This window comes from Rhinichthys klamathensis, unplaced genomic scaffold (genome assembly GCF_029890125.1).
Source record: "Rhinichthys klamathensis goyatoka isolate OS25496 unplaced genomic scaffold, OSU_Roscu_1.1 h1tg000078l_1, whole genome shotgun sequence".
NCBI classification, from domain to species: Eukaryota; Metazoa; Chordata; class Actinopteri; order Cypriniformes; family Leuciscidae; genus Rhinichthys; species Rhinichthys klamathensis.
Window position 1 is genome coordinate 447391 of NW_026606620.1, and position 23847 is coordinate 471237.

At 41.6% G+C, this 23847-nt stretch overlaps 1 protein-coding gene across 4 annotated transcripts in view; it reads right to left on the bottom strand.

The window, feature by feature from the left end:
- Positions 1-773: 773 nt before the first annotated feature.
- Positions 774-23847, bottom strand: part of impdh1a (IMP (inosine 5'-monophosphate) dehydrogenase 1a) — a 46014-nt gene continuing 22940 nt past the window's right edge. For 2 of the 4 annotated variants that reach the window (XM_056251170.1, XM_056251171.1), the window contains exons 7-15: positions 12009-12096; positions 11728-11927; positions 10362-10452; positions 10125-10220; positions 8020-8163; positions 7755-7899; positions 6684-6827; positions 2234-2317; positions 774-870 (exon numbers count right to left, since the gene is read on the bottom strand). In XM_056251170.1, coding sequence (XP_056107145.1) covers positions 849-870; positions 2234-2317; positions 6684-6827; positions 7755-7899; positions 8020-8163; positions 10125-10220; positions 10362-10452; positions 11728-11927; positions 12009-12096 — 1014 coding nt within the window. In that variant the 3' untranslated portion in view covers positions 774-848. Of the gene's footprint in view, positions 871-1954; positions 1972-2233; positions 2318-6683; positions 6828-7754; positions 7900-8019; positions 8164-10124; positions 10221-10361; positions 10453-11727; positions 12097-23847 lie in introns of all 4 variants that reach the window. The other 2 variants (XM_056251168.1, XM_056251169.1) reach the window with 2 other exon arrangements.

Here is a 23847-nt window from a genome sequence, read left to right on the forward strand (position 1 = left end):
CAGCAACTCACAGCTTTTTACTGTCCTTCACTTCTGGCCTTGTAAAATCTCAATTGCTTACTTTTATATACTGAAAAATGTTTGATATCTAAATGATGCAAATGTGTAACACTATGAAAATAAACTTAAAAAAATGAGCAGTCTGTCTAAATGATTGACTAGTGTAAGGCGAGTAACAGTACACAATCCCTGCTTTTAAGGCTGTTACTGATAATCTGATCCATAAAATAACATAGTTCTACTGCTATGTGACTAACTGGAAAGTCTGAAAAGCATTGTGACACAAGCAGCCTGCAAACCTGCCCTTCTGGAAAAAAAGAGAAAACAAATACATTTCTCAGATTACATTTAACTCAGAACACTCTAATGGCAATGTGGTATATGCACATGATTTTCTCATATACCACGACAAGCATTATTGCTAATAGCCCAACAGACAATTTTAATTAGAACGTTTTGAACGGGACAGTTTGACAAAACATACCATATATACCACATACCGTATCAGAAACCTTAATAGACACTCTCTCACACATACACACACATGTAGCATCCTCATATTTCAGATGGTGTAGTACATTCATAGGATTTTGAAAATAATCTCTCTATTGCCAAGTCTAGTTTCTTACAGCGAGAACCGAAAATAAATAAAGAGAATCAAAACAGTCCATAGTACATTTAGTACTGTTGCTGTCTTTTATTACAAGCAGACAGTTTTATTCGATTTTTTAATGTTGATCTAGAGAGTCAAGAGTCATCAGGAAAGAAATGACGTTTAGCTGCTGTGTTTGGTGACGGCTGGTGATGGGACATTGGGTCCTCCTCTCATGTGCCCCCTGCTGCCGGGCTCAATATAACCGCTTCTCATAACTGCCAGAAACAGAAAAGAAACATTAATTAATGTTGTTATATTGTATAAACATTCAAAGTGATAGTCCAACATATTAGCACAGCCAATTAAAGGAAGAGTTTGCCCAAAAATTAAAATAAAAAGCACCATTCATTTGACCAAGGAACAGACTAAAATTTAAATCATTATTCGGTTACGAGATGCATGAGTTCTCATTGGCCTCATAGACGTCAAATCTTGTGTCATATTTGAATAACAACTTAAATTTCAGTCTGTTCTTCACACAAATTTATCATAAGGCAACAGAAGATATTAAATATAGCACACAAGTCATTTGGATTATTTATTTTTGATAAACTGACTAAAATACACAATGAAAATTTGGGATCAGTAAGATCAAGTGACAATAAAGACATTTATAAAGTTTTAAAAAATCTATTTCAAATAAATGTTGTTCTTTTAAAATTTATATTCATGAAAGAATCTTGAAAAAATGCATCAATAGTTTCCACAAAAATATTAAGCAGAACAACTCTTTTCAGCCGTGATAATAATAAGAAATGATACTTTAAAAATTTACACAAAAAAACACTTATTTTAAACTATACTAATGTTACAGTTTATACTGATAAAAAAATGCTGTGCTGTGGTGAGCATAGGAGGAGACTTCTTCCAAAAACATTAAAAAAGTAATCTTACCAACCCCAAACTTTTGAATGTTAGTTTACTTTCCATGATGCTTTTTTGTCTTGTTTGGAGCTTGCCAACCCATTATATGCATCCATAGAATGGAAAAGAAAAGTTCTAAAATTCTTGATCTCATGAGGGTGGATAAATGATGACAGATTTGTTATTTTTGGGTAAACTATCCCTTTAAAAGTAGGAGTGTTTTTTTTTCCCCAAAGTCAAGTCTCAGAGAGTGTTACAAGCACATAACCACAGAAGGACACAGAAGGTTTGTCTCTATGATGCAACAGCAAGAGGAAACTAAAAGGGTCTCATTTTATGCCCACTAAAGAGTCCAGACCATACCAGTGTTTACAACACAATGCCCTCCACCAGAACTCAACGTTATTATAAGAGACATGAGGGATGAATACTTACATGGCACAAAAGAATATCTATGGTGACAGCATAAGAGAAAGGAAGAGAAGACATTTTCATACGTAAACTCTACTTTTCCATGACAACTTAAGAAGGGATGGTCTACTCTAAGGGTCTCTGGGAGGAATTGCTAAACTTTTAGTTTTTATGTTAATGATAAGAATTCAAAGGACGGGAAATGTGTTTACAGCCATTCTTTTAAGGGCATGTGCTGTGAGGAAAGAGACATGAACATGGTAGGTCAGGTGGGTGGGGCTAAGTGAGTGGGCGGAGACTTACGAATGCAGTCCATGAACTCCGCCCTCAACCTGAGCAGACATTGTCCTCTTCTCAAACTTCAGCTCTCCAGAGTACATCATCGATCTATATGTAACAAAGGTGAGACTTAAACAGATATACATAAAAACAGAAATTATACTTTTTCGTGTTGGAATTCTATTTGTGGAATTTGGGGCGAGACATAATAAAGAGCTTGTCTTCTTTTATATAGCCAGTAACCTTTGGTTAACATTCACTGAAAAAAAAAGAAAAAAAACAGTGCTGCCTAAAATTTTTAAGTACAATCAACTTCAACAATCATTTCAACTTAAATTACATTAAAGGTGCTCTATGTAACTTTTCTACTAAAATGAATCCTTTTTTTATTGCCTGTGTGTGAAGGGGTTGTAATCACACATTAAAATGATCCCCTTGTCGAGTTTTGCTATTACCTCTGAAGTCCAGTATTCCTATTTCTATGTGAAGTCTCCGGGTCGGATTTACCGCGAAATCCAACGGATGTGACGTGCATGCGCGCTCCCGAGCCTCTCTCCTTATATACAGTCTATTGTAGACGGTCAGGGAGTTACGTCCGGTTAAAGGCACACTGTGGAACTTTTCAACCTTTATAATATATTACCAAAACCCATTGAGATGGTACATCAACTTACAATAGGTTGAATGACACGTCTGCCGAAGCCTGAAGGTGTCTGTATCGCTTTTACCACCACTATGTAACTTCGAGTTTCGGGTAGGAACCCGAGCACAAAAAGAACTACAAAATTCGACCGCTTTACGGCATACGTCACTTCCCCCACCACCCCAACTTCCTCAAATTCTAACGTGAGAACTCAACTCGCGTTTGATTGCCGGCGTCTGTATGTTGTCGTCATGGCTGAATCAACAGCTACTCGGAAGAAAGCGAAGAAAGCAAAGATTTTGTCAGAGGAGACCAAAAAAAGAAAAAGGGAGAGTTTAAAATAAACATCGGCATAAAAGTGTATATATAATATTTACTGCGAATTCGTGTAACAAAACTGATATGTCACAACATACTGCCGTATACAAATGTAAATGTTTTTTTTCCTTTCAGCTCATATATGTTTGTATTTGTGTAAAAGGAAAAACAAACTGAAGACTACAAATAACGGAAATATGTAGTGAGTTATATCAGTTTTGTTACACGATTTCCCGACTACTCGATTTCATCTCCAACCCATTGCAAAGAGATCCTGAAGACGTTACGTTAATTGTTTGCTTCAGGTGTGTTTGATTAGGGTTGGAGATGAACTGTGCAGGACAGACGATCGGCAGGAGCAGGATTGGGCAACCCTTGTCAATGCGACTTACCTGATCAGACATTGTTTTCTGCGTATGGTACTTTTATTCAATTTTTTTTCTTTATATGATTTATATTATTAATCTTATATTTATATTATTATTTTGGTCAGTAGTGAATCGATTAACTTTCTCCAACATACAAATCAAATGCCGTCTGCACACACATAAAGACACTGGAGGTTGACTGTTTGTTGACTTTCGCGACAATGCTGCGGCGCTTGTGGCCTCTAGGGGCACTAGATGTGAAAATTACAGGTCGAGCGCACCCTAGTGGCCAAAAATTCCACAGTGTGCCTTTAAAGGCGCACGTTTTTCGGCTTATATCTCAGTCAATCTTTGATCAATATTCCCAAGACTCTAATCGTTCGTAGTGCTGGACGGGGCCTTTCGAACGAGCCCACCCCCGAGGTCCAACTCGCCCGGCTCCCCGAGTTATAGGCGTCGAAATCGGGGGTCCCAGCGAACGCGATCCGGTAGGGGGCATCCCCAAGGCCCGCCACTCTAGCGTTCGGGCAAGGGTTCCCCTGGGACCTCCTCCCCCGAATTTGAGCTCTCTGGGTCTTTGCGTTCCGGAGATACGAGCGATTTTCTTCTGAGATTGTGACGTCACCGGCGTCCGCAATTTTGCAGCGCGCCCGATGGTTTTCTGCGAATATCTCCGCGAAAACACCACCAAAAACTATGGAACTTATATGGTTCTTTTCAGCTCGACTAGATGGTCCCAACGAGCTTGGTGCTCGCCGAATCCGTCTAGTATTCGGCGAGATATTTGCGTAATAGACGATATTATCTATGAGTTCGAGCACGAGCGCTCTTGTAAAATTTGGTTGCAATCTGAAACATCACCACTAGAGGCCGCTAAAAGTTGCATAGAGCACCTTTAAACTGACCTTAAAAATGAGTTGAATCTTGTATAACTTAGCTTGGCAAAATCAGATACCATGGATGAAAGCAATGAGGACACTTTCAGAATGAAATCAAGTCAAGTCAAACTTTTATTAAGATCCCTTATGGGCAATTTGGATGCAGCACAGATAGACAGACACAAACTGACACATGCAGTACATCATAATAGTAATAATAGCAATACATATTACAAATGTCAAAATAGCATAAATGTATAAAATATAGGATAAAAAAAAAACTTAATAAATACCTTTAAGACTTATTTAGTAGTCTAATTGCACTCGGAACAAAAGAGTATTTGTATCTATTATTTTTAATCTTTGGTAATCTCTAGATATAAGAAGTGTTCTCTGTCTAAAATCACAGAATGGACTCGACTCAAAGCATTTCTGTTAAACAGACCTGTCAAGCATCTTTGCTCTTTACGGTTACCTATGATCTTCCCACTGTTTTTGACTAATTTATTTAGTGAATTTTTATATTTCACACTAAGATTTCCAAACCAGCAGCTGATGGAAAAGGACAACACTGGCTCTATATAAGATTTATAGAACAATTCCATCAGTGAAATGATGTTTGAGACAGAAAATACTGTAGAAATATTAGCACAACTGAAGACACAGTGAACCAGTTGATACTAGCTACTGCTATTTTGAAGTAGGTGATATTTATAATTCAAAAGAAGGGAATGTTCTCATGAAAATTACAGTAAAAAAATTTTTGTGCAGATTGAGTATCAATATTTTTTGTTAATTTTTTCCAGAAGAACAAAAAATACTTTTAAATGTGTATATCTTTTGTCCATTTTGGTCTAGAAAAGACAGACTTGTGTATGTGTATATCTGCTAAAAGTTCATTTAGTTAACTACCTGCTAGAGTATCCCTAAAAGTGACTAATATACAGCATATACTCACATACACTCACCGGCCACTTTATTAGGTACACCTGTCCAACTGCTCGTTAACACTTAATTTCTAAGCAGCCAATCACATGGCGGCAACTCAGTGCATTTAGGCATGTAGACATGGTCAAGACAATCTCCTGCAGTTCAAACCGAGCATCAGTATGGGGAAGAAAGTTGATTTGAGTGACTTTGAACGTGGCATGATTGTTGGTGCCAGAAGGGCTGGTCTGAGTATTTCAGAAACTGCTAATCTACTGGGATTTTCACGCACAACCATCTCTAGGGTTTACAGAGAATGGTCCGAAAAAGAAAAAACATCCAGTGAGCGGCAGTTCTGTGGGCGGAAATGCCTTGTTGATGCCAGAGGTCAGAGGAGAATGGCCAGACTGGTTCGAGCTGATAGAAGGGCAACAGTGACTGAAATAACCACTCGTTACAACCGAGGTATGCAGCAAAGCATTTGTGAAGCCACAACACGCACAACCTTGAGGCGGATGGGCTACAACAGCAGAAGACTCCACCGGGTACCACTCATCTCCACTACAAATAGGAAAAAGAGGCTACAATTTGCAAGAGCTCACCAAAATTGAACAGTTGAAGACTGGAAAAATGTTGCCTGGTCTGATGAGTCTCGATTTCTGTTGAGACATTCAGATGTTAGAGTCAGAATTTGGCGTAAACAGAATGAGAACATGGAACCATCATGCCTTGTTACCACTGTGCAGGCTGGTGGTGGTGGTGTAATGGTGTGGGGGATGTTTTCCTGGCACACTTTAGGCCCCTTAGTGCCAATTGGGCATCGTTTAAATGCCACGGCCTACCTGAGCATTGTTTCTGACCATGTCCATCCCTTTATGGCCACCATGTACCCATCCTCTGATGGCTACTTCCACCATGTCACAAAGCTCTAATCATTTCAAATTGGTTTCTTGAACATGACAATGAGTTCACTGTACTAAAATGGCCTCCACAGTCACCAGATCTCAACCCAATAGAGCATCTTTGGGATGTGGTGGAACGGGAGATTCGCATCATGGATGTGCAGCCGACAAATCTGCGGCAACTGTGTGATGCCATCATGTCAATATGGACCAAACTCCCTGAGGAATGCTTCCAGCACCTTGTTGAATCTATGCCACGAAGAATTGAGGCAGTTCTGAAGGCAAAAGGGGGTCCAACCCGTTACTAGCATGGGGTACCTAATAAAGTGGCCGGTGAGTGTATATATGGCCTCAAAGCTAATAAACATGAGTTAAAAGACACAAAAGTCACTTTTGTCAAGCTTGTCAGATGTCTATAAGAGAAAGAGCCACTCTTACCGCAGAATGGACAGACTCTTTGCACCGATATCCTGACAGCCATGTTGAATTCCAGCGATGAGGTATGGAACAAACTTGTGTATCGAGCCTTTATCCTGAACTGAGCCAGAGACTCCCTGAGCTACCTTCACTTTATCACCTTCACTGGAAAACACACATACACACACACAACCCATTATATAGTGCTTACAATACAAAAGTTTTAAATATAACAGATAATATGTATATTATTGAGGTGTTTCTTCAAATACGGGCACTTTTATGATGTTTACTATACACTTTTACCTTAATTTTTTTATTTTTGTTATATGAAGGTCACATTAAAATAATGCTTTCATCATTTATTTGAACTTTTTACTATTTATGTACAGTTTCAGACCTAAACTCTAAAAACTTAAAATGAATAAATTTTTACTATAAACTACTACAAGACAGTCTAAACAAAAAGTTAACTAAAAATAAACCATTGTAATATTTTATTGCATGAAAAACAAGTATAATAATCTTTCAAAATTCAGCCCTGTCCAATTATTTTGGTATCATTTCCTCCACAACAAATATTTTGCCCCTAATAAAATGAAATTTAATGCATGTGATATATGAAGAAAGTAAAGAAAAATCAAGGTAAATATAATTTATATTTATTTATAATTTAAAATATGAATTGTTACAATAAAATGTGACAAAAGAGTTAAATAACCATGAACTATTTTAACATTTATTAATATAAAAAATATTATATTAATTAAAAAAAAATTATTTGATTTAATTGTTTGTATTTAGGATAATTAAAATGCTAGCGATAAAATTAGTCTTAGCAAGAGAAAGGAGTTACAAATGTAATTTCCACTCTCATTTCCACCAAAGGATGCTGTTAAACATACATAACATACATACATACACACACACATACACCGGTGAAAATGTTCATGCCTTTCAGAGAAAAAAAAAAAAATGTACAAAAACAAACCAATTCATACTGTGCACAGAGCCAAAATATATTGTTTTTATAATTGAGGAGACACTTTATTTATGTACACGTGCAGACATCTGAGCATAAGACTGGTTTACCTAAAGTACCGTTTCTGACTGCTGTTGTTTTTCTCCATAGCATCCAAAGAGCCCATACCACGGTACTTCTTCAATCGTACACCATCTGAGAAAAAATACTCCCCGGGTGCTTCTGTGGTTGCCGCTAACAATGACCCCATCATCACTAAAGCAAAACAGGCCGAAGGGAAGGGCATGGTCATAGACATTAAAATTTAGGCAAACAAATCCCAGCCATTAATAATAACAATGATCGTTCAGGCAAATCACTCAGATAAACACACACCTGTGGATGCTCCCAGCGCCAGGGCTTTGACAACGTGCCCAACCGTCTGAATGCCACCATCTGCAACAACTGGTACCCCGAAGCGCCGGGCGTACTCAGCCACCTTATACACAGACGTGCCCTGCGGTCTCCCACACGCCATCACTAATGATACACACACATATATATTGCTAAATAACTTCTCGTTAATTTCTCGTTCTTAAAGCTGCAGTCCGTAGCTTTTCCTCTTTGTCGCCATCTCTCTGTTCGAAACATGTAACTGCAGTGATTCGCGGAATTATCATCTTTACGTGGGTTGTAAATCGGCATGAAACAGCGCGGATGAACACAGTGCTTTGAGGCGAGTGCTGCTGTCAGTCACCGCGCTGTGTGGATACTGTCATACAGAATCACAGATTCAATTTTTGAAAGTTTGACCAACATAAGAATTTTCATAAGAAAATGTCTTCTGAACAAGTAAGTAAAATCCATTTTTGTTCTGACCAACTAAGGGGGAAAAAATCATTCGACATGATAAGCTTCGTTAGATTTAATCAACGCGATTTACAGCAACCGTGCAAATTATAGCCTACTTTGTTCTCAAATTGTTCATGTTAACAACATCAGCATTGCGTGACTAACGTTACATTTAATGTGTTTTATGGTTACCTGTGTAGTTCAGAATTCATATTCTCCATAATAGCAAACCGAGAAAGGCACAACAAAGGAAACTCCATAACTGTGTGAATTAAGAAAACGTACTGTTACACGATTGAACTACTGAAATGTCTTACTTGTTCAGCAGAAAAAAGCCGTCTCTTCTTCCGTTTTGAACCCCTTCAAAACACGGAGTTCACGCACTTTTCAAAAGCCCCGCCGATGTTTAAATCCTTGTGTTCGCATGAGACGGTTTCTTTCTCTTTCTCTAGCCACCTTAAATCCGAAGTACGAAGTCTTTTGGGTTTTATAACTGCTGAATCTCCAGTTGACACTGATGATTGTTGTTTGGATCTTTCTGGATGCCATAAGTTTAATTATGTAAAGTGCTGCGAGAAAAGCCTATACATCTAAACATCTCGTCACGCGCAGTATAGCCGGCTATAGCCGAAACTCCTTCTTTATGTGTACGGGTGTGACGTAATGACGCAAAGACATGCTCGAATTTCCCGCGGAAACCCACCAGTACCACTGGAATTAAAATCATTATTACAAGCTAACCGTTTTGAATCTAGCTATGGCAAGCAGATAGTTTTGACCACTGGCACAATATGTTTTTTTTTATATAATTATTTTGGATTATTTTTAACTTAAAAAAGTTACGGACAGCAGCTTTAACAAAAAAATAAAATAGATCATTGTTATCCCAAAAATCCTAACCCTACAATAAACCATTTGTATGACCACATATACACATTTGCATTGCTATATAAATAAGGTCATTCTTATTAATTTTTTCTAGAATAAATGAAAATAAAATTATGGAAGATTGTTTCCGCCACAGAATAAAAAATAAAGTAATAGCGACTTTTTTTCTTGCAATTGCGAGTTTACATCTCGCAATTCTGACTTTATAACACTCAATTGCGAGTTATAAAATCAGAATTGTGAGATATAAACTCGCAATCAGAGAAAAAATCTTTTTTTCTCAGAAGTGGACTTTATAACTCGCAATTGCGGGGATATATCTCACAATTCTGAGAAAAGTCAGAATTGCGAGATATAAAGTCGCAATTGCGTGTTATAAAGTCAGAATTGTGAGATATAAACTTGCAATTATCTTTTAAAATGTTTTATTCTGTGGCGGAAACAAGCTTCTATATAAAATAGATTACAATAGTAATCCCAAAAACCCTAACCCTAAAATAAAACTTTTGCCATTTTTAGACATGAATAAAGGCACTATTTTTACAAGTATGTCCACATATACACATTTGCATTGCTATATAAATATGTAATTCTTATTAATTTTTAAATAAAATAAAACTTTGTTCCATTTTTCGAAGTGAATAAAGGCACCATTTTTCCTTTAAAGTATGTCCTCATAAAGTTCTTCCATATTTAACCAACTTCTTGGCACTTTCCACAGCAGTTTTGTCCTCCTAAGTCAGTAAGAAGTGCACACACACCTTCCTGTGTGATACAGATGGATCCACAGCCCATGCCCACTCGTAAAGCATCAACACCAGCATCTATAAGATTCTTTGCTTGAGCAGCAGTCACCACTGCAGACAAGAGAATAAGAAACTGAAGAGAAACTTCGGAAAATAATCCATGCACAATCTTCAATACGTCTAATATCACTCTACTCAAGCTACCCTCAGTTTATAGAAAACGAAGCACCACAAAGGGCAAAAAAGCTTCACCGTTTCCTCCCACCACTTGTAGTTCTGGGTATTTCTGTTTGATGTAGTTGATCATACTGATTTGAAACACAGAGTTCCCCTGAGAAGAGTCCTGGGACAGAACAACAGAAAAACCATCATATATCATGTAGGGTTAAGAGCTAAGAGGTCAAACACTGTGTGTATTTATGTAAGATTTTTTACACAATTTTGCTGTCTGAGATCAATTTTGGAAATTGTAAAAGATTTCTTCCAACCCTGCCCTAATCCACCTGCTTATTAATTTCCTAGTAAAGCCAAAAATTGTATTAACTTGTTCAGGCATGTTTGATTACGGATGTAGCCAAAATGTGTGACAGTAGCTTTTGGCTACAGCTGTGCACATAAATCCATAAATTTGTCCTTTTACTTTCATTTGCAAGTAATAAAATCAGATCCATTGTTCAGACAATTAGGTCAATATTTGGCAAATACATAAACAACACCTGTTACTGTGTATGATGTCTGACAAGTTTGACCAACACAGGATCTAAGCATCATTAATTGACCCTTGACCCAATACAAAGTATGCGAACTTAAAATCTGCATAAGCGATGTATATGGTTACAGTACCATTCAAAAGTTTAGGGTCAGTAATTTGGTCTATTCAGCATATGCAATGCATTTAATTGATCAAAAGTGACAGTAAAGACATTTATGATGATTATGTCACACTGAAGACTGGAGTAATGGCTGCTGAAAATCCAGCTTTGGCCTCACAGGAATACATTACATTTTAAAATAGTTTTTTTAAAACAAATCACAATTTTACTGTTTTTACTGTATTTTTGATTGGAACAAATGCAGCCTTATGAGAATATCTTGATTAGCAAAGCACCTCAGGTTCACTTTGATTCAATTTTTTCTAATTCTAAATACATTTGGCCCTACACACACTAATGCTGTGTTCCCCTACCTGACACATGGAATAAAGAAACAAAATAGCAATGGTATTGTTAGCTTTGCAGGTGTTTGACTGTAAGCAAAGTCTCCACTGCATGTGCTCTGTGTGTGTTTGATTTTCATTTACCATGTTTGACACATCTGTCTGCAAACATGTGCTAAACATGTTTTTTTGTCATCTAATGTTTGAAATTTGACTTGCTGATGCATTTTATTTGTTTAAAAGTGAATGTTTCTAATCTACTTGGGTGTTGCCAAGTTTGTATCTGGGCAGAACAAATGATGGATTTCTGCATGAGAAATTGAAATTCTGATTTCAAGTTCTGTTGCAGTTGTCCAAATTACAAGTTGGAATGCAGCAAATGTGCTGCAGGAAGCTAAATCTCCAGAAATAGGACTGAGTACTGCTAAAGTGTAAGGTCACCCCATTCCCCTTTGTACCCACCAGAACTATCACATCCACTCCAGCCTGCATGAGCAGGTCTAGCCGGTACTTGTCGTCCTCTCGGGTGCCGATGGCTGCGCCACACAGGAGCTGTTTGCGAGAGTCTTTGGAGGCTAGAGGATAGTCTCTGTTCTTCTTTAAATCGGTACGAGCTATTATAGCTACGAGCTCATCGCTGTCATTCACTATAGGAAGTTTACCTGAAAGAGAAAACAGGAATGTGATCAGCAAGCTTGTGCTAAACATCACAACACAAACAGGACAGAAGTTAACGCTCGTACCTTTTTTACTGCGCTGCAAGATGTCATTAGCCTCTTTTAACGTAACACCCGCTGGAGCAACCACTAAATCTTCTCGTTTTGTCATTGCCTGGAGGATTGAAGATGAATAATTCAGAAACTATTATCATTCACGGATATTAGTAGCATTTAGGACTGTTATGAGTGTTTAAGGTCAACATGAACTCAAAATTGACCCTATTTATTTTTCTTAAAGGTACAATCTGTAATTTTTTCGCCGCCAGAGGTCGCATTTTCAAAACAATAACAAAGACGAAGCTTGATGACGCCATGAAGGAGAGTGGAACGATGGGAGATGTCGTTTTCACCATCCAGAGATGTAGGCTATGGAATTCACGAATCATATAAATTATATATAAGCTAATAAATTAGTTTTTGTATTAGCTGTACGTTTGATCACACTATTTTATGTCATCGTAATGAATTAGCTGCAAGGAAAGTGAAATGTAATGCTATATTAGCCTGTTACTGATATGAATATTTGTCAAATGATATGGTGAGTTAATGCTGCACAGTTCTACACGTTTTTAAACAATCGTACTGAGGCCATGTTTACACGGAAACGATCTGAAGAGAAAACGCAAAAGTGGCGTTTCGTTTTCACTTTTTATTCTGCGTTTAGACGAGCGTTATGGGGGGGAAATCTGCGTGCATATGGAGACGCAAAAGTGTTAGAAATGCGATGTAGTATGCACTCCAGGCGGCTAGGTGGCAATGTGAAGCACTGCCACACAACAACAACAAGTCCGTGCGCCTGCGTACAACCTTCCTTCTACTTCTCTCCCTAGTAGCGCGAAATTGAAAAGACTCTTGGACATTTATCAGAGCTGCTAGGGCAACTTGAAGGTCCGACGTATGGAAATAATCCGACATGTTGGTTGTTATTTTCCTGTACTGGCGCATGCCTGTGACGTAAATGCGTACGCGACGAGAGCCGCCATGAGCAGATTTGCGTTTTTACCCGTTTAGATGGAAACGCGACGGTGGAGCGTTTTTAAGATTTCCACTTTGGAGGGTGGTTTCACTTTTTTGCGTTTTTAAGCCCCAAAAACGCCGTCGCCGTGTAAACGAAAGGCACATCCGATAAAATATTATTACGTTTTCACCCGGAATCCTTTTCGTGTAAACAGGGCCTAAAAGTACATTTGAACAAACCCACAGTATTTGCAAGTAATTGTCATGATCTATAAACGAGACTGGAAGCAAAAGCAGGTACTCAAAGATTTATTGGTCAGATAACACGAACACAGAAGGATGACACGGGCGTGGACGGATGACGCAGGAACTTTGATGGCCAGTGAAGAATCCGTGATGTGAAGTCCGTGCAGAGAAGAATACGTGAAGAGAAGTCCGTGCAGAGAAGAATCCGTGACGTGCGATCCGTGAGGTGAGGAATCCGTGCAGTGAAGACACGAAACGACAATCCAACACCGAGACAACGAATCCACAACAACACGACGAGTCAAACGGCAGGAGAACGGAACAGGAACACACACGAGACATCAACCAACGATCTGACAAAGGGAATGAGAAAATGGTGAGTATATATAGAGGGATGAGATCGGCTGCAGCTGGTGATGAGATGATGAACAGCTGGAGCGGATCAAGGAACGTCACTCAGTCACACCCACTACACACGTGCTTTCATACAACAACATAAACACGAGACAAGAAGGAACCAGTGGTTTGTATACCGTGACAGTACCCTCTCTCCTAGGAACGCCTCCTGGCGTTCCCAGCCTCCTTTACCTGTCGATTGAAATCATCGATCAGAGAATGATCCAGGATGTCTCTGGCAGGTACCCAACTTCTCTCCTCTGGACCGTAACCTTCCCAGTCCACCAAGTACTGAAACCCACGCCCCCTCCGCCTAGAATCCAGAATGCGATTTACCGAATAGGTGGTATCCCCATCTACGAGGCGCGGCGGTGGGGGAACCGGGACTGGCGGATTAATGTGAGCATGAAACACGGGATGTACCCTCCTGTACGCTGGAGGTAAACTAAGGCGGACTGCCACCGGACTAATGATCTTGGTGACAGTGAACGGGCCAATGAATTTGGGAGCAAGTTTATTGGAGACGGATCGGAGTGGAATGTTCCTGGTAGAAAGCCACACTTTTTGACCAACGACGTATACGGGAGGCTTTGACCGGTGGCGATCGGCCTTAGCCTTGGTGCGCGCCCCCACTTGGAGTAAAGTCTCACGGGCTCTAGTCCAAGTGCGGTGACACCTCTGGATTAAGGCGTGGGCGGAGGGGACCGCGACCTCGGATTCCAGACTGGGAAAAATAGGTGGCTGGTAACCTAAGCTACACTCAAACGGAGATAGGCCCGTGGCCGACACTGGTAATGTATTGTGGGCGTACTCCACCATAGACAGCTGTTGGCTCCAGGAGGAAGGATTCTTGGACACCATACATCGCAACGCTCTCTCCAGATCTTGGTTGGCTCTCTCGGTTTGGCCATTGCTCTGGGGATGAAACCCTGAGGACAGACTAACCGTCGCCCCCAGTAACTTACAAAATTCTCTCCAAAATTTGGACACAAATTGGGGTCCCCTGTCGGAGACCACGTCCATCGGGAGGCCATGTAAGCGAAAGACGTGGTCAACGACAGTCAACGCTGTCTCCTTAGCTGAGGGTAATTTGGGTAAGGGAATAAAGTGAGCCGCCTTCGAGAACCGGTCCACCACGGTCAAAACGACTGTGTTACCCTGGGAGGGCGGGAGGGGGGTGATAAAATCTAGAGCGATATGGGACCAGGGTCTCGAAGGGACAGGCAGCGGTTGAAGGAGCCCATCTGGAGGTCGATTGGAAGTCTTACCAGTGGCACAAACCGAGCAAGCCAAAACAAAACTGTGAATGTCACGAGCCATGAGAGGCCACCAAAATCGTTGCTTTACTAAAAACTTAGTACGATTGACACCTGGATGACAAGCCACGTTGGAACCATGACCCCATTGGATAACGTCGGACCGTAATCCCTCCGGCACAAATAAACGATTCGGTGGGCAACCGGGCGGAGGCATTACACCTTCTAAGGCCGTCTTGACCTTCGATTCGACCTCCCATACGAGTGTGGAAACAAATAGGGTCTCCGGTAAAATGCACTCGGGAGTAGACGGGCGTTCGGAACGATCAAAAATGCGAGATAAAGAGTCGGGTTTGATGTTCTTAGAACCCGGGCGGTACGAGAGGGAAAAATCAAAACGACCGAAAAAAAGTGCCCACCGAGCCTGCCTGGAGTTCAGTCTTTTGGCGGTTCTGATGTACTCTAGATTCTTGTGATCGGTCCAGACGATAAAAGGTACCCCCGCACCCTCCAACCAATGACGCCATTCCTCCAACGCAAGCTTGACTGCCAACAGCTCCCTATTACCAATGTCGTAATTGCGTTCCGCTGGGGACAAACGATGAGAAAAAAACGCGCAGGGATGCATCTTGTCGTCTGCGGAAGAGCGTTGGGACAGAACTGCTCCTACCCCCACCTCTGACGCATCGACCTCCACCACGAACTGCCGTGAAGAGTCAGGGGCAACGAGGATGGGAGCTGAAACAAAGCGGCTCTTGAGTTTGGCAAATACAGCCTCGGCTGTATCTGACCACCTGAACGGAGTTCTGGGGGAGGTCAAGGCAGTCAGAGGTGCGGCTAGTTGGCTGAAATTGCGAATAAACAGCCGATAGAAATTGGCGAACCCCAGAAACCTCTGTAGGGCCTTACGGGAATCTGGGCTTGGCCACTCTACCACAGCCTTAACCTTCTCAGGGTCCACCCGCATTCCCTCAGACGAAACGATGTACCCTAGGAAAGGAACAGACTGTGCATGAAAATCGCATTTCTCCGCCTTGACAAAAAGCCCATTCTCCAACAACCTCTGAAGCACTCGTCGGACGTGTTGCACATGTTCCTGGAGAGACGAGGAAAATATCAATATGTCATCCAGGTAGACATATATGAACTGATCGATCATGTCTCGCAACACGTCATTGATGAGTGCCTGGAAGACTGCTGGGGAGTTGGACAGCCCGAAAGGCATGACCAAGTATTCAAAGTGCCCCCTGGGGGTATTAAAAGCAGTCTTCCATTCATCCCCCTCCCTAATGCGAACCAAATGATAAGCGTTACGCAAGTCCAATTTCGTGAAGATGGATGCTCCCTGCAACCTCTCGAAGGCTGAAGACATCAACGGCAAAGGATAAGTATTCTTTACCGTGATGTTATTCAACCCCCGGTAATCAATACAAGGTCGTAGAGACCCATCCTTCTTCCCCACAAAAAAGAACCCCGCCCCCGCTGGAGAAGAGGAAGGGCGGATGAACTTGGTTGCCAGAGAATCAGAAATATATTTCTCCATAGCCTCCCTCTCCGGGACAGAAAGCGAATATAATTTGCCCTTAGGCGGAGACTTACCTGGCAGTAAATCTATAGCACAGTCATAGGGACGATGCGGAGGAAGAGAAGCAGCCCGAGACTTACTGAACACTTCCTTCAGATCGTGGTACTCCTCGGGCACGTTAGACAAATCCCCTGCCTCCTCCTGAAACACAAAAACAGGCACAGACGGACAAGCAGACACGAGACAAGACTTATGACATTCCTTGCTCCACTCCAACACGGTTTTCTGATGCCAGTCCACTCGGGGGTTGTGACGGATGAGCCAAGGATGTCCGAGAACGATGGGTGCCAGGGGTGAATCCAATATGTAAAAAAAAATAGTCTCTGAGTGATTGCCTGAAGTAATGAGAGTGATGTCCTCAGTGATGAAAGAAATAGTGGGAAGTTCTTGACCATTTAAGGCATGTACTGCAATCCTCTGTGTGAGTGGTTTGAGGGGAATCTGACATCTGTGTGCAAAGGTGCTATCCATAAAATTACCTTCCGCCCCAGAGTCCAGAAGTGCCCGACAGTCCTGTTGGTGAACTGACCATCTCAGTCTTACCGGAAGGAGGGTAGATGTGGATGAGGTCTTCTCGGCGGAGATCCCACCCGATAGTAGCCTCATACTTACTATCGGGCTTGGCCTTTTACCGGGCAGCTGTAGGCATAGTGTCCCGCGCCACCGCAGTATAGGCAAAGACCCTGGGACCTCCGCCTCTCCCTCTCCTCCCGGGAAAGCCGAGCTCGACCCACCTGCATGGGTTCGTGATCGAAGACTGGGCCGACCGCGTCCCTGCCACTGGACCGTTGAGTCTCTCCCGGTGGACGGAAAGATGAAGTTCTTCCTCCGGCTCTACAAAGTCTAGCGTCCACTCTAAGAGCCAGCTCGATCAACCCGTTCAGCGACGTGGGGAGGTCCAGGGCGTAGATCTCCCTCTGGACGCGGTCAGCCAACCCATGCAGGAACATATCCCACTGCGCCTCCTCGTTCCAATGGCATTCGGCCGCCAGGGTGCGGAACTCGATGGAATAATCCGAAACCGGCCTCTCCCCCTGGCGGAGGTCGGCCAACACCCTAGCGGCCTCTCTCCCAGCGACGGCTCTGTCGAAGACCCGCCTCATCTCTGCTGAGAGTGCCTGGAACGAGGCACAGCAAGGATCTTGATTCTCCCACACCGCTGTTCCCCATAGCGCCGCTTTTCCAGTCAGCAAAGTTATCACAAATGCCACCTTGGCTTGTTCGTTCTGGAATGTCCTGGGCTGTAAAGCGAAGTGCATGGAGCATCTCGTTAAAAATGCACGGCAGTAAGCTGACTCACCCGCATAGGGTTCAGGAGCCGGTAGGCGTGGCTCCGCTGATGCAGGATTCGCCGGTGGTGTGGGAGGAACAGCGGGTGTGGGGGGCGCAGCGGGCATCTGAAGCTGTTGGAATTGTCGGGTGAGCTCGGACACCTGCGTCACCAAGGCTTGTATCGCACGACCCGTGTCACTCTGGATCCTCTCTTGGGCATCCATTCTTCTCACGCTGAGGTGGACGAAATCCTCCAGCGTGGTGGGTGCTCCTCCTGCTGCTTCCATAGCTTGGTCAGATCGTTCTGTCATGATCTATAAACGAGACTGGAAGCAAAAGCAGGTACTCAAAGATTTATTGGTCAGATAACACGAACACAGAAGGATGACACGGGCGTGGACGGATGACGCAGGAACTTTGATGGCCAGTGAAGAATCCGTGATGTGAAGTCCGTGCAGAGAAGAATACGTGAAGAGAAGTCCGTGCAGAGAAGAATCCGTGACGTGCGATCCGTGAGGTGAGGAATCCGTGCAGTGAAGACACGAAACGACAATCCAACACCGAGACAACGAATCCACAACAACACGACGAGGCAAACGGCAGGAGAACGGAACAGGAACACACACGAGACATCAACCAACGATCTGACAAAGGGAATGAGAAAATGGTGAGTATATATAGAGGGATGAGATCGGCTGCAGCTGGTGATGAGATGATGAACAGCTGGAGCGGATCAAGGAACGTCACTCAGTCACACCCACTACACACGTGCTTTCATACAACAACATAAACACGAGACAAGAAGGAACCAGTGGTTTGTATACCGTGACAGTAATAGCTAAATATTTTTGTGCAACACAGCCTACTGTTTTTCATTTCACTGCCATAGACTTGGAAAAATTAAACTTTCATATATTTTAGATTCATTGCACACCAACTGAAATAGTTCAGGTCTTTTATTGTTTTAATACTGATGATTTTGGCATACAGCTCATGAAAACCCCAAATTCCTGTCTCAAAAAATTTGCATATTGTGGTAAAGTTCATTATTTTCCATAATGTAATGATAAAAATTTAACTTTCATATATTTTAGATTCATTGCACACCAACTGAAATATTTCAGGTCTTTCATTGTTTTAATACTGATGATTTTGGCATACAGCTCATGAAAACCCAAAATTCCTGTCTAAAAAAATTAGCATATTTCATCCGACCAATAAAAGAAGTGTTTTTAATACAAAAAAAAAAGTCAACCTTCAAATAATTATGTTCAGTTATGCACTCAATAGTCAATACTTGGTCGGGAATCCTTTTGCAGAAATGACTGCTTCAATGCGGCGTGGCATGGAGCCAATCAGCCTGTGGCACTGCTGAGGTGTTATGGAGGCCCAGGATGCTTCGATAGCGGCCTTAAGCTCATCCAGAGCGTTGGGTCTTGCGTCTCTCAACTTTCTCTTCACAATATCCCACAGATTCTCTATGGGGTTCAGGTCAGGAGAGTTGGCAGGCCAATTGAGCACAGTAATACCATGGTCAGTAAACCATTTACCAGTGGTTTTGGCACTGTGAGCAGGTGCCAGGTCGTGCTGAAAAATGAAATCTTCATCTCCATAAAGCTTTTCAGCAGATGGAAGCATGAAGTGCTCCAAAATCTCCTGATAGCTAGCTGCATTGACCCTGCCCTTGATAAAACACAGTGCACCAACACCAGCAGCTGACATGGCACCCCAGACCATCACTGACTGTGGGTACTTGACACTGGACTTCAGGCATTTTGGCATTTCCTTTTCCCCAGTCTTCCTCCAGACTCTGGCACCTTGATTTCCGAATGACATGCAAAACTGAGCAACAGTCCAGTGCTGCTTCTCTGTAGCCCAGGTCAGGCGCTTCTACTGCTGTTTCTGGTTCAAAAGTGGCTTGACCTGGGGAATGCGGCACCTGTAGCCCATTTCTTGCACACGCCTGTGCACGGTGGCTCTGGATGTTTCTACTCCAGACTCAGTCCACTGCTTCCGCAGGTCCCCCAAGGTCTGGAATCGGTCCTTCTCCACAATCTTCCTCAGGGTCCGGTCACCTCTTCTCGTTGTGCAGCGTTTTTTGCCACACTTTTTCCTTCCCACAGACTTCCCACTGAGGTGCCTTGATGCACTCTGGGAACAGCCTATTTGTTCAGAAATTTCTTTCTGTGTCTTACCCTCTTGCTTGAGGGTGTCAATGATGGCCTTCTGGACAGCAGTCAGGTCGGCAGTCTTACCCATGATTGCGGTTTTGAGTAATGAAACAGGCTGGGAGTTTTTAAAAGCCTCAGGAATCTTTTGCAGGTGTTTAGAGTTAATTAGTTGATTCAGATGATTAGGTTAATAGCTCGTTTAGAGACTCTTTTCATGATATGCTAATTTTTTGAGTCAGGAATTTTGGGTTTTCATGAGCTGTATGCCAAAATCATCAGTATTAAAACAATAAAAGACCTGAAATATTTCAGTTGGTGTGCAATGAATCTAAAATATATGAAAGTTTAATTTTTATCATTACATTATGGAAAATAATTAACTTTATCACAATATGCAAATTTTTTGAGAAGGACCTGTAACTGAATGTGTACAATAAATAATATATATTTTCTTACCTGTCTATTAAAACACGCGCGAGAGCGGAGTCTCTGTCGACAGATCAAGTCCAAGTTTGTCGCGAAGCTCTCTCCATCTCGAAAACGCCACGCCGATATTGATCCTTGTTTTATTTCTCCGTTTGTCCCAAAGCCTGCTTGCCTCAGTTGATCTACGTTTTTTGGGGGGATTTTCTGTACTCGCCAATCTATAATCATGAACCATAATGATTGAACGACACAACAGCGGCGTGCGAGATATTGTATCTATTATATATTGTGTAGTGATAATCAGATAGGTAATCGAGCCAGCTCTGGTATGTGGAGTAAATTAACTAGATTCTAATTTACTAAAGTCTCTTCCAGTCGTGAGTAAACAAAGGGGCATTCTGTATACGACCCCCTTCGGGCATGTTGACCAGATTGGTGCCACTATGGCTAGCACATGACACATTTGGAACAAGCCAGTGTGTCTTCAACAAATAGTCAACCATTCAAACCTCGCCGTCTCACGGGACACGCATCCCCCCCACAGAAAGAGTCCACAAAGCTGCCTGAACGCTGAAGGACAATCACACATTGATTGCACACACACACACACAAATGTCCTATAATGTGTATATAAATGTATACTGTATAACACAGAAATTGTATCCAACCTTCCTATATGCATGCATATCTAATTAGTCTTGTCTTATTCTATAGATGTAATTTTAACTGTTCTGTAACTTCGAACCTTAAAGTTTATTTCTAAAGAAAGATTCTATAACTCTCCCTCTTGCTAGGTCATAAAACTTTATGACTCCCAAAAGGAATTCCAAGGGAAATCACAGCTCCCACTTGAATTCTGATGAAGAAAGGGGAATAGCCTCTGCAATCTTATATTGTCTATAAGTATAACCACTTAAGAAATGCATAAACATGAGTTTGATATTTCCTAGGTCACGGTAGCCGGTATTATGGCTTTATAATCATGTGAAGGAACATTAAATGCTTATAAAATGCATATCTTATGTAACTCTGTAGTCCGATAATCTTCATGTGACGTGTCTGATATGTCTGTAATTCGCTCAATCTAACGGAGCCGAATTCCGATAGCATGATGAAGTAAGGTGCATTATTTTACACATTTCATATTTCAGGAGCCAAACGGCTCAAATGCAATTTCCTCATGAAGTGGGCATCCCCCACAGGACAAAGAGAACTGTGTCTGCTTCAGATCCGCGGACGGTCATGTGTGATTCGCGCAAACAGAGGCGTGAACCTAAGTGTCCTTAAAGAGACGCGCCGAGCTTCCCTAAGCGCCTGCTAAAACCCTTCTGAAAGCTTCCTGAAAACCCTCTGCCAAAACTCCCTGGCTCTTCCTGCTCTTTGTGGCTTCATCATGTGACTCCTCGTGCGTCTGGACATCGCCTTAGTGTGATGATCCATCGTTTCTCTTTTGTTTTCTTCAAGTTTATTTTATCTTTTTCGAAGTCTCCTCTGTTCATGTCTTCTCGCGAAAGAAAAAATGAACACAACCAGACTGGCAAGCTTCACCTACAAGGACATTCAAACACGCCGCGCTCGCTGGACGAACCCGAACGCTCGGCATCCACCTGACAGAGATACACGCACACGCCGTTTTCAGATCGGTCACACCCAAGAGCGGTACCTGTGCAAGTATCCGTTTTACTATGCTTATTTGAGATCTGTTGATCCTTGGTGTCTAAAAAGGTTCTGTCTGTGATGAATGTTGCCAAACCAGAAGATCTCTCATCTTCTCACTCTCTCTCTCTCTCTCTCTCTCTCTCTCCCAATCTTGCGCTCTCGCAATCTCTCTCTCTCACTCCTGTTTGTTGTTCGTCTGTATCATTAGTTTTACTGTTTACTGTACATACATGTATCCCGTGTTTAAATGTAGAGTTCTGTATCCGTAGTTTCATTTTATTAAAACCATTATATTCTTGATTGTTTTTGAATGCTCATACTTTACAAGTCAATGAAATGCGGTCCTGCTACAAAAGCTTTACAAGTTGTTACTATATCAGTAACGTAAATTTTATAAACACCTGAAAATTAATGTTCACGGCCGGAACATTGAGATTTCTTGGAGTTCATAAAAAGAGACAACCTTGTTGAGAAGTTGGTTAGTTAACCTTACGGCTGTTTGCTGGACAAACCGATTGTTTGATAAACTAAATTGATTCCCTTAAAGTTGTCTCATATAATCGATCTGTAATGAGACCATTGATATATGAATGAGGAATTATAATTCGTTATGATTTACCATTCATATATACAATCGATCTATTTTCAATTTCGATAATTTAACTGTAATATGCAATATATTAATCATATTCATGATTAATTATTAAAATTCCCTATGCATAATTTGAGCTAATTAAGGCACATCTCAATGTCGCTACATATTATATGGTGGAGAATGCGGGCATTTCAAACTTTGTTTTATGAGCAAATTCAGTTTCAATCTGTTTATATGGTTATTAATAATTTTGTGCACGCACGATATGGAATTTTGAAATTGTGAGATAAGTCGCACTGCGAACTCACTCCTAACTGACAGGCAAAAAAAACCCGACGTCAGTCAGTAACGTTACATGTTAACAGCTGCTAAAATATGCATAGACATGTTTTTATCACTGTTAAATGAGTACACTGCAGTATTAATATCACGAATGTCCTGTTTTGAGATGAAGACAACTCTCTGCAGGTGATACATTTTAATATGTCTAAAACCGCCTATTAAGACGAAGGAATCTCTTTTTAGTGTGAGACAATCTGATCAAAGCGAGAGTCCTTTGATTCAGTAGTAAAAGGCCTGATATATAATCGTTAGATTAACGATAACTCCTGGTACAAATTGGCGTAGCTAACCAATTGTAAACCTAACACGTTTGAATCATAAGTGCTATTGATTGTGTGTACGGGAGCCGAAGCAACAGATGAATAATTCCTGTTGTCCACAATTTACGTGTAGTGCAGTGAAGAAATCCTGCCACACACTTTTGTGAAATATAGCACCAAAAATCCGCCGAGATTTTGAAATAATTGTGATTTTTGCAGACAACTGACGCATAGAAACGCACTCAGAGTTAAATCACTCTGAAGCCGAGTGCTCAGTTCCGCTGACAAACACTAAAGACACCTTTTTAGTGCTTAATAGTGCAAGTTACTTCAACCCCATGACTTCAAATGGCGCCATCGTGTGGACGTTAGGAGAAAGAAATTCTCAGCGTAAAATCACACTGAATGTAATTCCGCTGACGAACACTGGAGGGCAGCCTTCCGGTATAGTCTGATTACTTCCGCTCCGTGACATCATTCTGCGCGAGCTAAATTGCGCCACCGTGTGGGTATTGGCAAACAGGTCACTTTGTTTTCAAATTCTCTCTTGTTTTTTTTTCTCTCTTTTTCATTTTCCCTGTGATAATGAACTCTGCGGTCTAACTTCAATATATATATGTGTATTTAACAGCTCTGCTTGTGCTAAATATTATTGGATGTTAGATTGTCCTGCCCCTGACTAATTACTATTATTTTGA